This window comes from Gekko japonicus, unplaced genomic scaffold, assembly GCF_001447785.1.
Source record: "Gekko japonicus isolate JY-2015 unplaced genomic scaffold, Gekko_japonicus_V1.1 scaffold400, whole genome shotgun sequence".
Taxonomy (NCBI): Eukaryota; Metazoa; Chordata; class Lepidosauria; order Squamata; family Gekkonidae; genus Gekko; species Gekko japonicus.
The window spans coordinates 1,105,057-1,119,176 of NW_015165246.1; the positions used below are offsets into that span (position 1 = coordinate 1,105,057).

Below are 14,120 nucleotides of genomic sequence, written 5' to 3' on the forward strand. Positions count from 1 at the left end.
AGTGACTCTCCTGGTTCTTCTGGACATGGTTATTGGGTGTCTCGGCTGGGGGCTTGATTTGGCCCTCTAGAAAGAACTGGGACTTGAGAACCCACATGTCCTCTTTGTGGAGACTATAAGTACTGGTGTCAGGACTCTGCAAGCTCTCTCTGCATGGTTGGGTGGAGAATCTGAAGAACTGTTGGTTCAGTTAATGCCCTACCGTTGGCTTAGGGAGGCAGGTGAGGTGAACCATGCCTGGGTGCATATGGACTTTCTGGATTACAATAAATAGTACTGGTTCCTGGACTTTTTGGCCACCACACAATGGTAGACTCCTCCTGATGTCTGCTGATATTTCTGAGAGAATGCAGTATTTTCCCCCAAAAAAATTATGCAGGGGTCTTGTAGCACCTTAAATAGTAAAAAAATGTGTGTTTAGTCTTTAAAGTGTTCTTGGACTCCTCCTGTGCAATTATACTACAAAACTACAAGTATTTTTTTCCAGCAGCTGGCTGGTAGACTGGTATCTGGCTGGGAATCCTCAGACAATAATCTGGGCTCAATTTGCCATTTTTCTCTTTTAGAGGCATAGTTTTGCTCCACATATAACATTTACCACCACCCTTTCTTTTCTTCTTGTAGGCCTGGACCCTCTTTCACCTCCAGAAACCATAGGAACAAAGACTGCAGCAAAGAGAGAACCTAAACAAAACGAAGACGAACTTGATCCAACATGTGCTGCTGCAACATGGAAAATTGTCCATGATAAACTACCGAGAGCGCAACCTCCAAATACCAGGTTATAATTACTTATATTGGTGTGAGGAAGTTTATTCTTATAATTGATTTGAAACACTCCTTTGAAATATGTTAGAATGGCTTTTAAAAAGTGTGGAGTATAGATAATCTTGCTTTCCTCCTTCAGAGAGAGAGAGAGAGAGAATGCTTTATTGGGATTATTGAGAAGGCATGGAGGGGGAATATCCCTTCAGCTTTTGATACAGCAAAATATTCCTTGCAGCATCAAGTTCAATCATGTTAACGTACTGGTGAATTTTGGTGAAAATTCATTAGACCAGTGGTGTTAGTGAAAAAAAAATCTAATTTTCTGATTTTTTTTTTTAAAAACTATTACGTTTAGTCTTCCTGTCTGTCTGAGAAGATTGTTCAAGTTCACATATACATTTGTTTTTCCCGTATAATTAAGAGGAAGCTATTCATATGGTATTGGAATAACAGAAATTGAGTTTTACTTGTAAATATAACCTTCACTGTCGTCATATGGTATTTTAAAGAATTAATAATTGGAAATGAGATATGCAGAGTGATATCCCTGCTATATATATGAACCAATGTGGAAATTGGGGATGCACATAAATGATTGTATAGTAGTCAAGGTAGTTTTCAGATCACATTGTGCCAATAATGCCATTACCTTGCAAGGCAGGGGATTGATGCCATCTATAAACACTAAGGGGGGAAATCAATTCATTGAAGGGGATTTTACAGTCCCACTTACACTGACATATCCCAGTGTGGTTTAAAACCATGTCAGACAGGAACGAATTATCAAGGTGGCTTTTGCAGTGATTCCACATCCCTTTTTGCTTCTCCTCTATTAATTACTACATAACATTCAGATGGTAGCTGTCTCTTCCCAATGAAAGCAGATGACAGATGCAAGGCAGGCCACTGATCCTTGAGGTATGCATTTGTGTCTAGCCTTTGGAAACCTGGGAGATTGCAAAGAGGGATTAGTTAATCTCAGTCTTGGAAGATCTGTGCCAGTTTATTTGTGGCTTGCCATGACATCCTAAACAAAGTTATAACTTTCTAACTCAGGCCCATAGCTATGGGGGGATTTGGGGGCAATGCCCCCCACAGATGAGTGTGCCCCCTCAGAGAGAGAAAAATCAAAAAATGGGAAAAAATAAAATTAAAGAATGTGAGATGACCTCAGGCACAGAAAATGACCTCGGTCACAGAAAAGCAGCCTGGAATCGAGTCTCCAGTTGAAAGGGCTAAAGGAGGACTAGAGGTCACAGCGGAGCTGCTGCTGCAAGAGAAGCAGCAGGCGTGGCCGGGGTGTCCCCCCCCCCCCCCGGATTTCCCCATGCCCCACCGACCGAAATTTTCTGGCTACACCCCTGTTCTCTAAACCCTTTGAGGTCAGTGGGCTTAGAAGGGTGTTAACTCTGCTTAGGGTTGCCCTGTTTGTCTTTTACCACTGAACATGAAGAACCGCTGGGCAAGTGTAATAATTCTGAGTGCTTTTTACAAACTATCTGGCTGAATTGGTCCATGTAATTGTAACCTAGAAGCTTGACAATCGTAGCACACTGTACATGGGGCATCGCTTGCAGACAATTTGGAAGCTACTGTTGGTGTCAAATGTGGCCTCATGCATATTATCAAGGAGCAGACCATGCGGATCGTAGGATGCCTGTTTTGTGGCCTTTGCCCTGGGTTGCCTGTGTGTTTCCAAGTCCAAGTGTTGGTGCTGTGTTTAAAGCCCTGCATGACCTGGGGCTCATATATTTAAAGGACTATCTTTCTACATATCTTTGCTCTACACAGCAGTGCCTTTTGGTTGTTCTGAACCCTGCAAGGGTATGTTCTACTACTGCCCATTTGCAGGATTTTTTTGTGGCTATTCCAGTGTTGTGGAATAGCTTTCCAGAGGAGATTAGAAGATATACTGTGTATCTCATACTTTTGGAGGGACTGTAAAACTGAACTCTTTAGAAGGACTTTTGAGAGCCAGTTTGGTGTAGTGGTTAAAAGCGCAGACTATAATCTGGGAGAACTGGGTTTGATTCCCCACTCCTCCACATGCAGCCAGCTCACGGCGCCGATGCACTCTGATACCGATAGGCTGGCGCCAAAACATTCGGTCCCAATGCCTCAGTCCGATACCCAGACTTCCTCCAAAAAACGCAGGGAGGGCAAGGACAAATGGTCAGTCAAGCCTAAGAAGCCTAAGCAACCCCAGTGCAAGCGCCGCTGACCCCGCGGAGGGTCTCGGACTCCATCGTTGCCGTGACGGCTCTGCTTGACTCTTCTGGCCGTGAGCAGCACAAAGGTGTCCTGCAGTCACCTTTGCTGCATCCTATCCAGCTCACTGACTCTGAGCACGATATGGATTTGACTCAGCTTTCCCGGTCTTCCAGTGGTGAGAGCCTTTACTCAGACCGTGGAACTGGCACTTTCGTGCATCCTCCACACCAATTAGCTGACCGAGATCAACCATCGGTACCGATGCACGCGCCAGTGCCTCCATGGGATCACAGGCAATGGCAGTACCTGTATGGAGCGTATCCGTTTGCAGGCACCATGCCTTGGCTTCCTCCATATGTGGCAGAGTGGGATCGTCAATCAGCCTCTTCCCGACTCTCTCAGCACCGAGACCACCCTCTGGCACCCGAATTTCCGAAACCTCAGTCACTGAGGTCGACGGGCAAACTTGGCTAACCATTGGTACCAAAGGTCCCGAAGCCACTGAAACTGACGCCATCGATACCGATAGTGCCAATGCTTTTCTCGGAGCTGTCAGAGCAATCCTTCTCCTCCGATGCCTCTGTTCCTTTGGGGGATGAAAATCCCAACCCCCCGCTGGAACCTTCGCCATCCCCGCAGGTCACAGATGACCTCCCGATTTCTCCATCAGAAGATCTAAAATCTTACAGTGACTTTATTAAACGAATGGTCAACAAGCTGACCCTCTCCACCATACAACCTCCTCCTGTGGTCCCCATGGTGGCCACGCCAGCACTGGTTCCCTGTCCTGCTCCATCTGTCCAGGGGCTCCTTTCGACACTTCCCGCCGGCGTCGGATCTCCTCCTGGCTCAAGGGGGGCAGGTGCGTCATCACAATGTTCCCCACCACAAACTCACAGCGTGGAGGATTCCATAGCTCAGATTCAAAGTAGGATAGATCACGTGTTGCTGAACTGTCACTCGTGCTTCCTATGTAGGGAAGTGGAGGAAGTTTCTTGCTTATCTGGACTCACTCAACTTGCCTCCACCTCTCTCAGAGTTGGTTACGATTTTTGGGTTCCTGTTGTCCCATTTTGACTTGGGTCTTAGTTGTACCTCGTTGAGAGTTTACCTAGCAGCCATCTCTGCCAATCATCCTAACGTAGATGGCTATTCTGTTTTTTCTCACCCACGAACAAAGCAATTTTTTAAGGGCCTCATTCGCCTCTTCCCACCAGCTTGGGGTCCCACGCCCTCATGGGATCTGCCGTTAGTACTGTCTAAACTGATGGGCAAACCATTCGAGCCCATGGCGACCTGCGGCCTGCAGCTCCTCTCTTGGAAGACTGCCTTTCTAGTTGCCATCACCTCTGCAAGGCAAGTGAAGGAACTGTCCGCACTCTGTTGCGACTCGCCATATTTGGTTTTTCACCATAGATGGTGTCACCATGGCACCAGATGTCTCCTTTTTACCCAAGGTTGTGTCTGAGTTTCACCTACAGGCCGACATCTCTCTTCCAGTGTTCTTCCCGTCCCCTGCGGACGAGGAGGAGTGTCATCTGCACTCACTGGACGTTTAGTGCTTTTTTACCTGAACAGGACACGAGCCTTTTGGCAGTCCCCAGCCCTGTTTGTTGCGCATGCTGCATCCGCACAGGGAAACAAGCTCTCTTCCCAACGTTTGTCCAAGTGGATTGTAGAGACAATCAAGCTCTGCTACCTATTGGCAAAATGACCACTCCCGGGCCCGCTATGAGTGCATTCTACCCGAGCGGTAGCTACATCCACAGCTTTCCTGAGAGGTGCATCCCTCCATGACATCTGTCATGCAGCGACCTGGGCTACTCCTCACACGTTTGTGAAGCACTATGCCCTGGATGTTCGTCTTCACCAGAAATCTGCGGTGTGTTGCAGGCGGCGTGAGTCTAGGACCTTCAGCTCCCTCCTCCAGATAAGCTCATGCTGCTTGTTAATCTCCCAGAGGTGTGATGCACAGAGACCACGAAGAAGATAAACAGGTTGCTTATCTGTAACTGATTATCTTCGAGTGGTCATCTGTGCATTCACACCACCCACCCTCCTTCCCCTCTGCTTTCAGTCCTCTATTTTTACTCTGAGACTGATGGCAGTGGTCAGAAGGAACTGGCGGGATTGTCGTGCCCTTCCCCTGGTCATGTGCCGTGGAACCCGGTGCGTGACAGGGGAATGGGAGCGAAAATCCCTTTTGCTTTCGACGAGTACCGATCGGGGTCGGCTTAGGCGCACTATATCCCAGAGGTGTGAATGCACAGATGACCACTCAAAGATCATCGGTTACAGGTAAGCAACCTGTTTTTCTTGGCAGGTTCAGGAAACAGCCATTCCGCATAGCCACTCCAAAATTTACCTGTGGGGGGAAGTAGAGAGGCATTCTAGTTCATGTCCCCAAACTCAGGGCAGCAGTTGCTGGCACCTGGGGTCCAGCTCCCTTTCCTAACTTTGTTGATTCAACAAAAGCACTGGGCTGCTAAGGACATCAGAAGAGCCCTGCTGGGTCAGACCAGTGAGGGTCCCTCTAGTCCAGCATCCCGTCTCACACAGGGGCCAGCCAGTTCCTCTGGAGGGCCAACGGAAGGGCTTAGAGGCCGAGGCCTTCATAAGAACATCAGAAGAGCCCTGCTGGGTCAGATCAATAGTCAAAGAATCAGGTCATCTAGTCCAACCCCCTGCACTCTGCAGGAGCAGAGTTCATGTAGTCCAGCATTCTTCCTGGGCATAGAGGCCAAGGCCTTCCCATGATAAGAACATCAGAAGAGCCCTGCTGGATCAGACCAGTGGACCATCTAGTCCAGCCTCCCGTCTCACACAGCAGCCAACCAGTTTCTCTGGACAGCCAACAACAGGGCATAGAGGCTGAGTCCTTCCCCTGATATTTCCTCCTGTCCCTGGGATCCAGAGGTTTAGTGTCTCAGAATGTGGAGGTTCCCCTCAGTCACCATGGCTAGTAGCCATTGATAGACTTATCATCCATGAATGTATCTCATCCCCTTTTAAATCTGTTTATTCCTGTGGCCTTTTAAATCTGTTTATTCCTGTGGCCTAGCAGTGAATTCCACATTTTAATCCACATTTTAATCCACATTTTAATTCCACATTTAAAGTAGTATTTCCTTTTGTCCATCCTGAACTTACTGCCCATCAGCTTCATTGGATGCCCTAGTATTTTGGGACAGGGAGAAAATGTTCTCTTTGTCACCTCTCTCCACTGCGTGCATAATTTTATAAACCTCTATCATTCCCCCCCCCCCCCCAGTCATCTCTTTTCTAAACTGAAGTCCCAGACTCATCAGCCTTTTCTCCTAGGAAGGGTTCTCCAGTCCCCTAATCAGCTCTGCAGTGTCATTTTGGAGACAGGGTGACCAGAACTGCACACAGTATCCCAAAGGAGGCCACACCATAGATCTGTAGAGGGACCATTTTATTCTCAATCCATGTCCTAAGAATCCCTCACACAGAGTTTGCTGTTTTGCGTGGCCACTCCAAAAGCTGATGGGGGGGGGGGCAGCAGAAAGGCCTGTGGGGGCCTGCAGCAGACAGGAGGAGGCCGGAAGGATCTCTTCTGCCAGCTGAGCTGTGCTTGTAGATCTTAGGGTCAAACCCATTAACTCTTGAACATTAAGCACTACAAGAAAAGAAAATAATTGGCTTTGAAAGGAAATGAAATACACTTCTAGCTCTGGTTGCATAAGACAGGGACATTGCTGCTATCTCAAAGATTAACCGGACTTCAGCATAGATTAGTTCAGGATTGGGTGGTGGAAGATGCAGAACTAATGTGCTAGTATCTGACAATTGTCTTTGTAGGTACTGCCTAGAAAATATTTGCATTACTGAAGAAATAAGTGAATTGTGAAATGTAACCACACTGGCTGAAGTTAACATCTTAAGGAAAAAAGAGTGATTCAAAAGAAACTGGTTTTGCTTATTAATTTATATGACCAAATATTGTGTGTGTGTGTGGGGGGGTTAAGTTAGGACTTCCCCAGCCTTTTACTAGTGAAATATTGTTGGGGGTTGGGTTTTTTGTTTGTGTGTGTGTGTGTGTGTGTCAGCCATTCTTCCGCTGTTTCCTTGTGCTGTTCTTTTTGGAAAGGTTCATAAGGACATAAGCAACATAAACTCAAGGTAGTGAAGCATTTCTGGCTTAATTTAACCTGCAGCTTGTAGCTACCGAATCCCCTGTGTGGGACTTGGCAAGCTAGCAAGCCCCTCGTGCTTTGGTCTGATCCCATCTGTGGCCAATCCCAGCTCTTGGAGGAGGGGGCAGTTCGTAATGACAATGATCTCTGTGAAGGCGAAGCCTGCTGTACGTTTTAATCTGCCTGGCTGTTCTCTTTTGTGTCTCATTCTCAGCTTGTCTCCTCACCCCCATCAAATTGTATACTCCCGTGGTACTCACTCTGCAGCTTGCAAGCCACTTGTGGCTCTTTCACATGCCACCTGCAGCCCTACTTCTGATTTTGGGTTCTCTGTAATATTGCCAGCCTCTTGGTTGCTAGCCTTCCAGGCGAGATCTCCCAGAATCGCGACTGATCTCCAGACGACAGGGATCAGCTGGTTCCCCTGGAGCAAATGGCTGCTTTGCAAGGTGGACTGTCTGGCACCCTACTCTGCTGAGGTCCCCCCCCCAAAAAAACCCTGCCTTCTCCAGGCTCCACCTTAAATCTCCGGGAATTTCCCAACCCAGACTGGGCAGCCTTCGTAACCTGGGTTTCTCTGAGCCTTGGATGGTGTTTCCAGACGCAAATGTGAAGGCACCGGAAGTGGCACCGGATCAGCCATGAGCTACTGTTAAGGCCATTTAGAAGCATCCACGGAGGAACGAAGGGTGCCAGAGGGAGGAGATAGAGAAGGTACTTTTGGGGAAAGAGGGAAGGTAGGAAAGGGCACAGAGGCAGACAGGAGGACAAGCTGAAGGAAGAAGGAGATTGGATTTATACCCCGCCCTTCGCTACCCAAAGGAGTCTCAGAGTGGCTTAAAAACTCCTTTCCCTTCCCCTCCCCTAAGCTGAGTTAGGGTGAGCCAGCTCACAGTTTTTTAGCCTCTGGCTTACAGGTTTTTGCCTTAGCTCAGGAAGGACGGGCTCCAGAGCAAACTAATTTATGCAGGAGCCAAATTGCTCACTCACAACTTTAATGCCAGGAGCTCACAAAGTAGAATTTTTGCTCACAAGACTCCACAGCTTAGAGGGAGCATTGCCTGAGAGGCGGGGCTCAGAGAGCTCTTTTGAGGACTGCTCGTGAGGGAACAGCTCTGAGAGAGATTGCAACTGACCCAAGGTCACCCAGCTGGCTGCAAGTGGAGGAGTGGGGAATCAAACCCGGTTCTCCCAGATTGGAGTCCGCGCTCTTAACCACTACAGCAAACTGGAGGGAGGAGGAGGTGGGACCCTGGTCACACGGCAGTCAGGCAGCTCTTTTGGTCGCTGGTGATTGCAGAGGTGCCTCTCCACAAAGTGAGTGCTACTGATCGAAGCAAACCATTTTAAACGTCTACAAAATTAGTGGTGAATTGTTACCATCCCTTGTATGTATTGCAATATTTGTGATAAACAGCCAAGATGGTAGAAATTTTTAGTAGATCTCAAGTGGTAGAGGCCGAGATGTTGAAAATATATTGCAGTTCTTGGTTGTGACTTTGATGCATTGTTTTCTGAATTAGTTATCTTTATTCTGCACATCCAGGAATTCTGAGTTTGCAACTTCAGGGGAGCACAACAAAAAACATGAAGAAGAGAAATCCAAGGCTCCAATCGTACCTTTTGGGTTAGATCTTTTCTACTGGGGACAAGAACAACCAACTGCTGGCAAGATTCTTAAGTAAATAAATTCCAAATTTTCTTCTAAAATTATTCCTTTTTCTCTTATCACTTTGCTTGCAAGTTTTCAGAAGATAGTTAGATTGATTACTTTGACAGTCCTAAATAAAAATGGAAAGAAAGTGAAATGTTTTGGAGGCAGTATTTCGCCGCCCTGAGCCCGTTCGTGGGGAGGGCAGGTTATAAATTTAAATAAATAAATATACAGAACACTCGGAATTTCAGGAGCAGGGTCATTTTTCCATAGGTTGGTAAGGGATTGTGCAAAAGAAACGTTGTTTTGCTCAGAGGTATTGCTTATTGGCTTTCTGAGGCAATAAATCTGTGATCTCTTTCTCATGGTATTCACAGCATTATTGGGGATTAAAACACATTTGATGAGCACCAACTATAAAGAGATCTCATTGCTCTGCTATTTTAGCCACATAAGTTTTTAGGGTTTTCCTTGAGTGTCGTTCAGTGGAGTATGATACCTGTGCATGGTCCACTCACTGTGGTAGGCAGGGCTGATTTAAATTGCTGTGTTTTCTCAAGGTGACGGTGCCAGTTTTTGCTCTCCCTGCGAAAGTTTACCACAGTCAGGGAGTTAGTGAAGCAAGCAGTTAAGCTTCCTATCCCATCAAGGCCTGCATCTACTGACCTAAAAGATGTGTACTTCCAACTCTCTTATTTGTCCACAACATCACAAATTCTGTTGCTTTGCTGTGGAAATGCCCACTGTCCCTACAAAGTGTGGGAAGGTGTTCACCAAGTTCATGGCAATGGCAGCAGCATATCTTCACTATCTGCTCCCCCTACATAGATAGATGACTAGCTTTTAAGGGTCCCATCTCCATCACAAGCGAGTAATCCCACATATCCTAGCCTGCTTCAGTGGGGAGGGCAGGGTATAAATTGAATGAATGAATAAATAAATAATCTTGTCACCTCAATTGGGCGCAATTATCTGACTCCTTTCCTGTGTTCCCTCTAAGCTGAGTTAGTGTGAGCTAGCTCACAGATTTTTAGCCTCTGGCTCGCACATTTTTGTCTTAGCTCAGGAAGGATGGCTCCAGAGCAAACTAGTTTATGCAGTAGCCAATACGTTTGCTCACAACTTTAATGCCAGTAGCTCACAAAAGTAGAATTTTTACTTACAAAACTTCACATCTTAGAGGGAGCATTGCTCCCTTCCTGAAAACAATGGCTTTGGCATGGGTACATGTCCTACACTGTCCACAGTAAACACAGAAGCAAAAAAGTCATTGGGCTTCTCTGCCATCTCCCCATCTTCCTTTAGCAATCCCTTTGTCATCCAAAGGCAGCACTGCTTCTCTGGCTGGTTTCCTGCTCCAGATAAATTAAAAAAAATTTTTTTGTTTGTCTTGATGCCTTTAGCAACCTGCTCCTCAAAATCTCTTTTGGCATACCTAATTATTCTTACCTCTTTTTTTTTTTTTGCCAGAGCCTGTGGTCCCTCCTGTTCAATTCACTGGGGCAGACCTTCCACTTTTTAAAAGAACCCTCTTTACTTTTTATAGCTTCCTTGACTAGCATTGTTAACCACACAGGCCTTCTTTTAGGCTTGGCAGTTCCTTTCCTAATCTGTGGAATGCATTCTGTTGCGTCTTCAGTTAGTGTGGTTTTAAATAGCTTCCAAGCATCCTCTAGGGATTTGACTGTCTTGTGTTTCCCCTTCAGCTTCCTTTTTACTATTCCCCTCATTTTTGTAAAGTTCCCTCTCTTGAAATCAAATGTTACAGTTTTGGACCTTAGGGATAACTTTCCATTGACCTGAATACTGAATTTAGCATTGTGGTCACTGTTCCCAATTGGTGTAACAACCTCTACATCTCTCACCATGTCCTGAGACCTGCTCAGAACCAAGTCCAAGATCACTACCCCTCTGGTTGGCGCTGTGACCAACTGTTCCAGTGCACAGTCATTTATAATGTCTCAAATCTCATTTCTGCAGCATGATTCAAGCACACATTTACCCAGTCAATGTGAGGGTAGTTGAAGTCTCCCAGTATAATATCTGCTTTAGTCACCTCCCTTATTTCCTTCTCCATCTCAAGATTAGCCTGAAGGGTTTGATCAGGTGGGCAATAGTACGCCCCCAGTTAGGGCCCAGTATTTCCACCCATATGGCTTGCATTTGTCTCATTGGGGTTTAATGTCTTGTAAGCATGCTAAAGATTGCAGTGCAAATAACCTAACTCTACCTTTCACTACAATGGGCGTAGAAGGGTGTAACTCTGCTCAGGACAGCACTGCTAACTGCCTATGGAGCACTGAAAGCTTTGGGAGCCTTTTGAGGTCATAGTTGCATTTCAGACTGTTTTGAAGTCAACTTGCAGCTGAAGCTGGTCCCTTAAATAATAAGAGATTATAAAAGGGAAATGACCTAGGAAACGCCTTTGAGAATATGGTCTGTATGTCAGGAAAAAAATTGGAGTACTATTCCTGTAGCTTTACCGTGAAACTCTTGTTGGGCTCTGAGGTGCTGCTGGAACCGAATCTAACTGTTCTGCTGCAGACCAGCACACCGACCCAGTGTTCCTAATTAGAGCATCACTACCTTGTAGCAGGTAGACGTTGTGAATTCTGGTATACTGTATATAATGCAGCTTTTCTCAAGAAGTGATAAGTGTGATATTGTATCTTTTGGAGTACAAGTATGATTAATGAGACAGATGCTCAGAGAACTGCATAAAATGCATTGTTGGTAAACTGTGTTTTGTTCTGTAGGGTTTCATCTCAGCATCGCTTTTGGGCACCCAATGAGATGGAAGAAGAAGTGGAGAACAAAGATGTTGCAGGGATGCTGAAAAGCAGATGCGTAACCTTTGCTGGCACGTTTGAGCCAGTGCAGCACAAATGCCGGGCCCCAATGCCAAGCGGGGGTCTGTGTGGAAGGCAGGATAGAGTTAAGGTAGGTGCAATCAGATTGTCCATTGCTCTCATTTTAACTGTTGTTACAATTCCTCATTAGGAGTGTGTACTCAGTGTATACCAAGCTGAATAAATACCTGAAAAGTACTTATTGGTATTTTTCGGGTATTTTGTCAGCCATATCAGATTTCCTAATCTGATTCAGCTACCAATCTAGCTGAGCCCGAATAAAAGCTGATATTATTCAACTTTTATTCAGACTCAGCTTCACTAGCCGTAGCAGTGCACATTCACCCACCTTCCAGGTTCCTCGCGATGCTTCTGGGTTCCTCGCATGTGGCTTGTCTTTGCAAAAGCCAAGCCATCTTTGTGACTTGCTGAGTCATTCCACTGCTGTGGCACAACTCTGTGAGTCAAGCATTTAAACTTTAAGTCCCTTCCCTCCCTGAGTTGCATTGTGGTGTCAGCATGCCTCAGCAAGTGAATGGAAAGCATTTGAACTGATCAGCTGACAGGCGGACCTGCCATGCTGTTCGGTTTAAATGGCCATTTCAGTGCTTCCTTTTGCTCCCCCCCACTCCGGGTTTAATGGCTTCTTGCCATGTAAAGGTAACTTTGCTGAATAAGTTGGACAATACCGATACTTTTCTGAATGCCAATATCATACCGATACTGGGATTCAGAAATATCAGCATATACCGATATTTTTTGGGTTTGCTATAAAGGTAAAGGTTCCCTTGCTTGAAAGCCAGTCGAGTCTGATTCTAGGGTTGCAGTGCTCATCTCTGTTTCAAAGCTGAAGAGCCAGCGCTGTCCGAAGACGTTTCTGTGGTCATGTGGCTGGCATGACTAAACACCAAGGCGCACGGAACGCTGTTACCTTCCCACCGAACTCAAAAAGTACTGATTTCTTTTTTGTGCACATCCCTAGTCCTAATGGTGTGATGTAGAGTCCAGAAAGTTAGACTTGGACCAAAGGGATCTGGATTCAAATCCCCATTCAGCCATGAGAGCTCCTTGGGCAGACCTCCCAAAATTATTGTAAAGATAAACTGGAATAACCGTGTTATCTCTGTCCTGAGCTCTTTGAAAGAAGACTGGTGTAACATTGAGAATAGGATCCCGGGAGAACCAGGGTCAGATCCCTGCTGTGCCATGAAATCTCATTAGGTAACCTTGAGCCAGGCAGTCTCTTTCAGCCTGAACTACCTCACAGGGATGTTGTTGAGGGGATAAAATGGAGGCGGGGAGAACAATGTAAACTGCTTTGCATCCCCACTGAGGAGAAAAGCAGAGTATAAATGGATAAGCAAGAGGAAGATGCAAGTGTGGTGCATGAAAACTTTTAATATTCAAAGCAATGTTCAAGCCATTCAGCGCATTTGAATGCAGGCACTCAGTACAGGATCACTTCCGACCACCATCAGATCAAGACCTCTGTGTGACTCTTCCAGAGGTCCCGGCCAGCTCCTCCTCTTTGTCCCTGGCCTCCGCCTGCCAGACATCTATTTCCTCTCAATATCGCTCTTTCATCTTTGCCATTTATTTCGAACTAGCAGTAAAGCCCGTTGTGAAAGCAATACAACGGGATCTAGAAAGAGGCTCTGGGGCAGTGCTCTGGCTTTGGGCAAACAGTGTCAATTTGCTGTGGTGACCTCAGCAGGGTATAATGACAGAGTCCACTGTTTTCTCCAGAGGAACTGATCTCTGCTACCTGAAGAGCAGTTGTAATTGTGAGTAATCTGTAGCCCTCACCTGGAGATTGGCAACAATTGTTACCCAGGACAAAATGGCTGGTTTGGAGGGTGGAGTCTATGGCATTCTACCTGTCTGAGGTCCCACCCCTCTGCAAACCCCACCCTCTCCAGGCGCCACCCCTCAAATCCCCAGGAATTTGTCAGCATGTAGTTGGCAACCCCATCTCCTTCCCAGCTAGCCACCAACCTACCATTATCTGCCCCTTTGACTTCAGCTGACTTCTGCCCTCCCTTCTGCAGAACAGTTGTAATACTGAGTGCTCTCCAGCCCTCACCTGGAGATTGGCAACAATGGTTCCCTATGTGAGACTGACTGGTTTGGAGGGTGGAGTCTATGGCAGTGTACCTGTCTGAGGTCCCACCCCTCCTCAAACCTCACCCTCTTCAGGCTCCATCCCTCAAACCTCCAGGAATTTCCCATCTGGAGTTGGCAACCCTATCAGGATTGGCCCCAATGTGTTTTCTCCCAAAGGCCAAAGTAGGTGACAGGACCAAGCTTAGTTGCCTACCAACAGGCACTGAGGGGAATGTAGGGTTGCCAGCTCTAAGGAGGGAAATACCTGGAGGTTTGGGGGGTGGATTCTGTAGAGGGCCGGGCGACGGAGGCATCGGCCTTCTGTCGCCCGCCTTGCCCCCCCAATCTCGGCCCGGGCGACCGCGGCTCCCGCCAGCG

The 14,120-nt window shown here is 46.7% G+C and overlaps 1 protein-coding gene across 1 annotated transcript in view; it reads left to right on the plus strand.

Annotated features, from left to right (window-relative positions):
- Positions 1-14,120, plus strand: part of UVSSA (UV stimulated scaffold protein A) — an 86,112-nt gene that overhangs the window by 52,640 nt on the left and 19,352 nt on the right. The window contains exons 8-10 of the mRNA XM_015410086.1: positions 625-781; positions 8,683-8,817; positions 11,547-11,730. Of these exons, the coding sequence (XP_015265572.1) occupies positions 625-781; positions 8,683-8,817; positions 11,547-11,730 (476 nt within the window). The remainder of the gene's footprint in view (positions 1-624; positions 782-8,682; positions 8,818-11,546; positions 11,731-14,120) is intronic.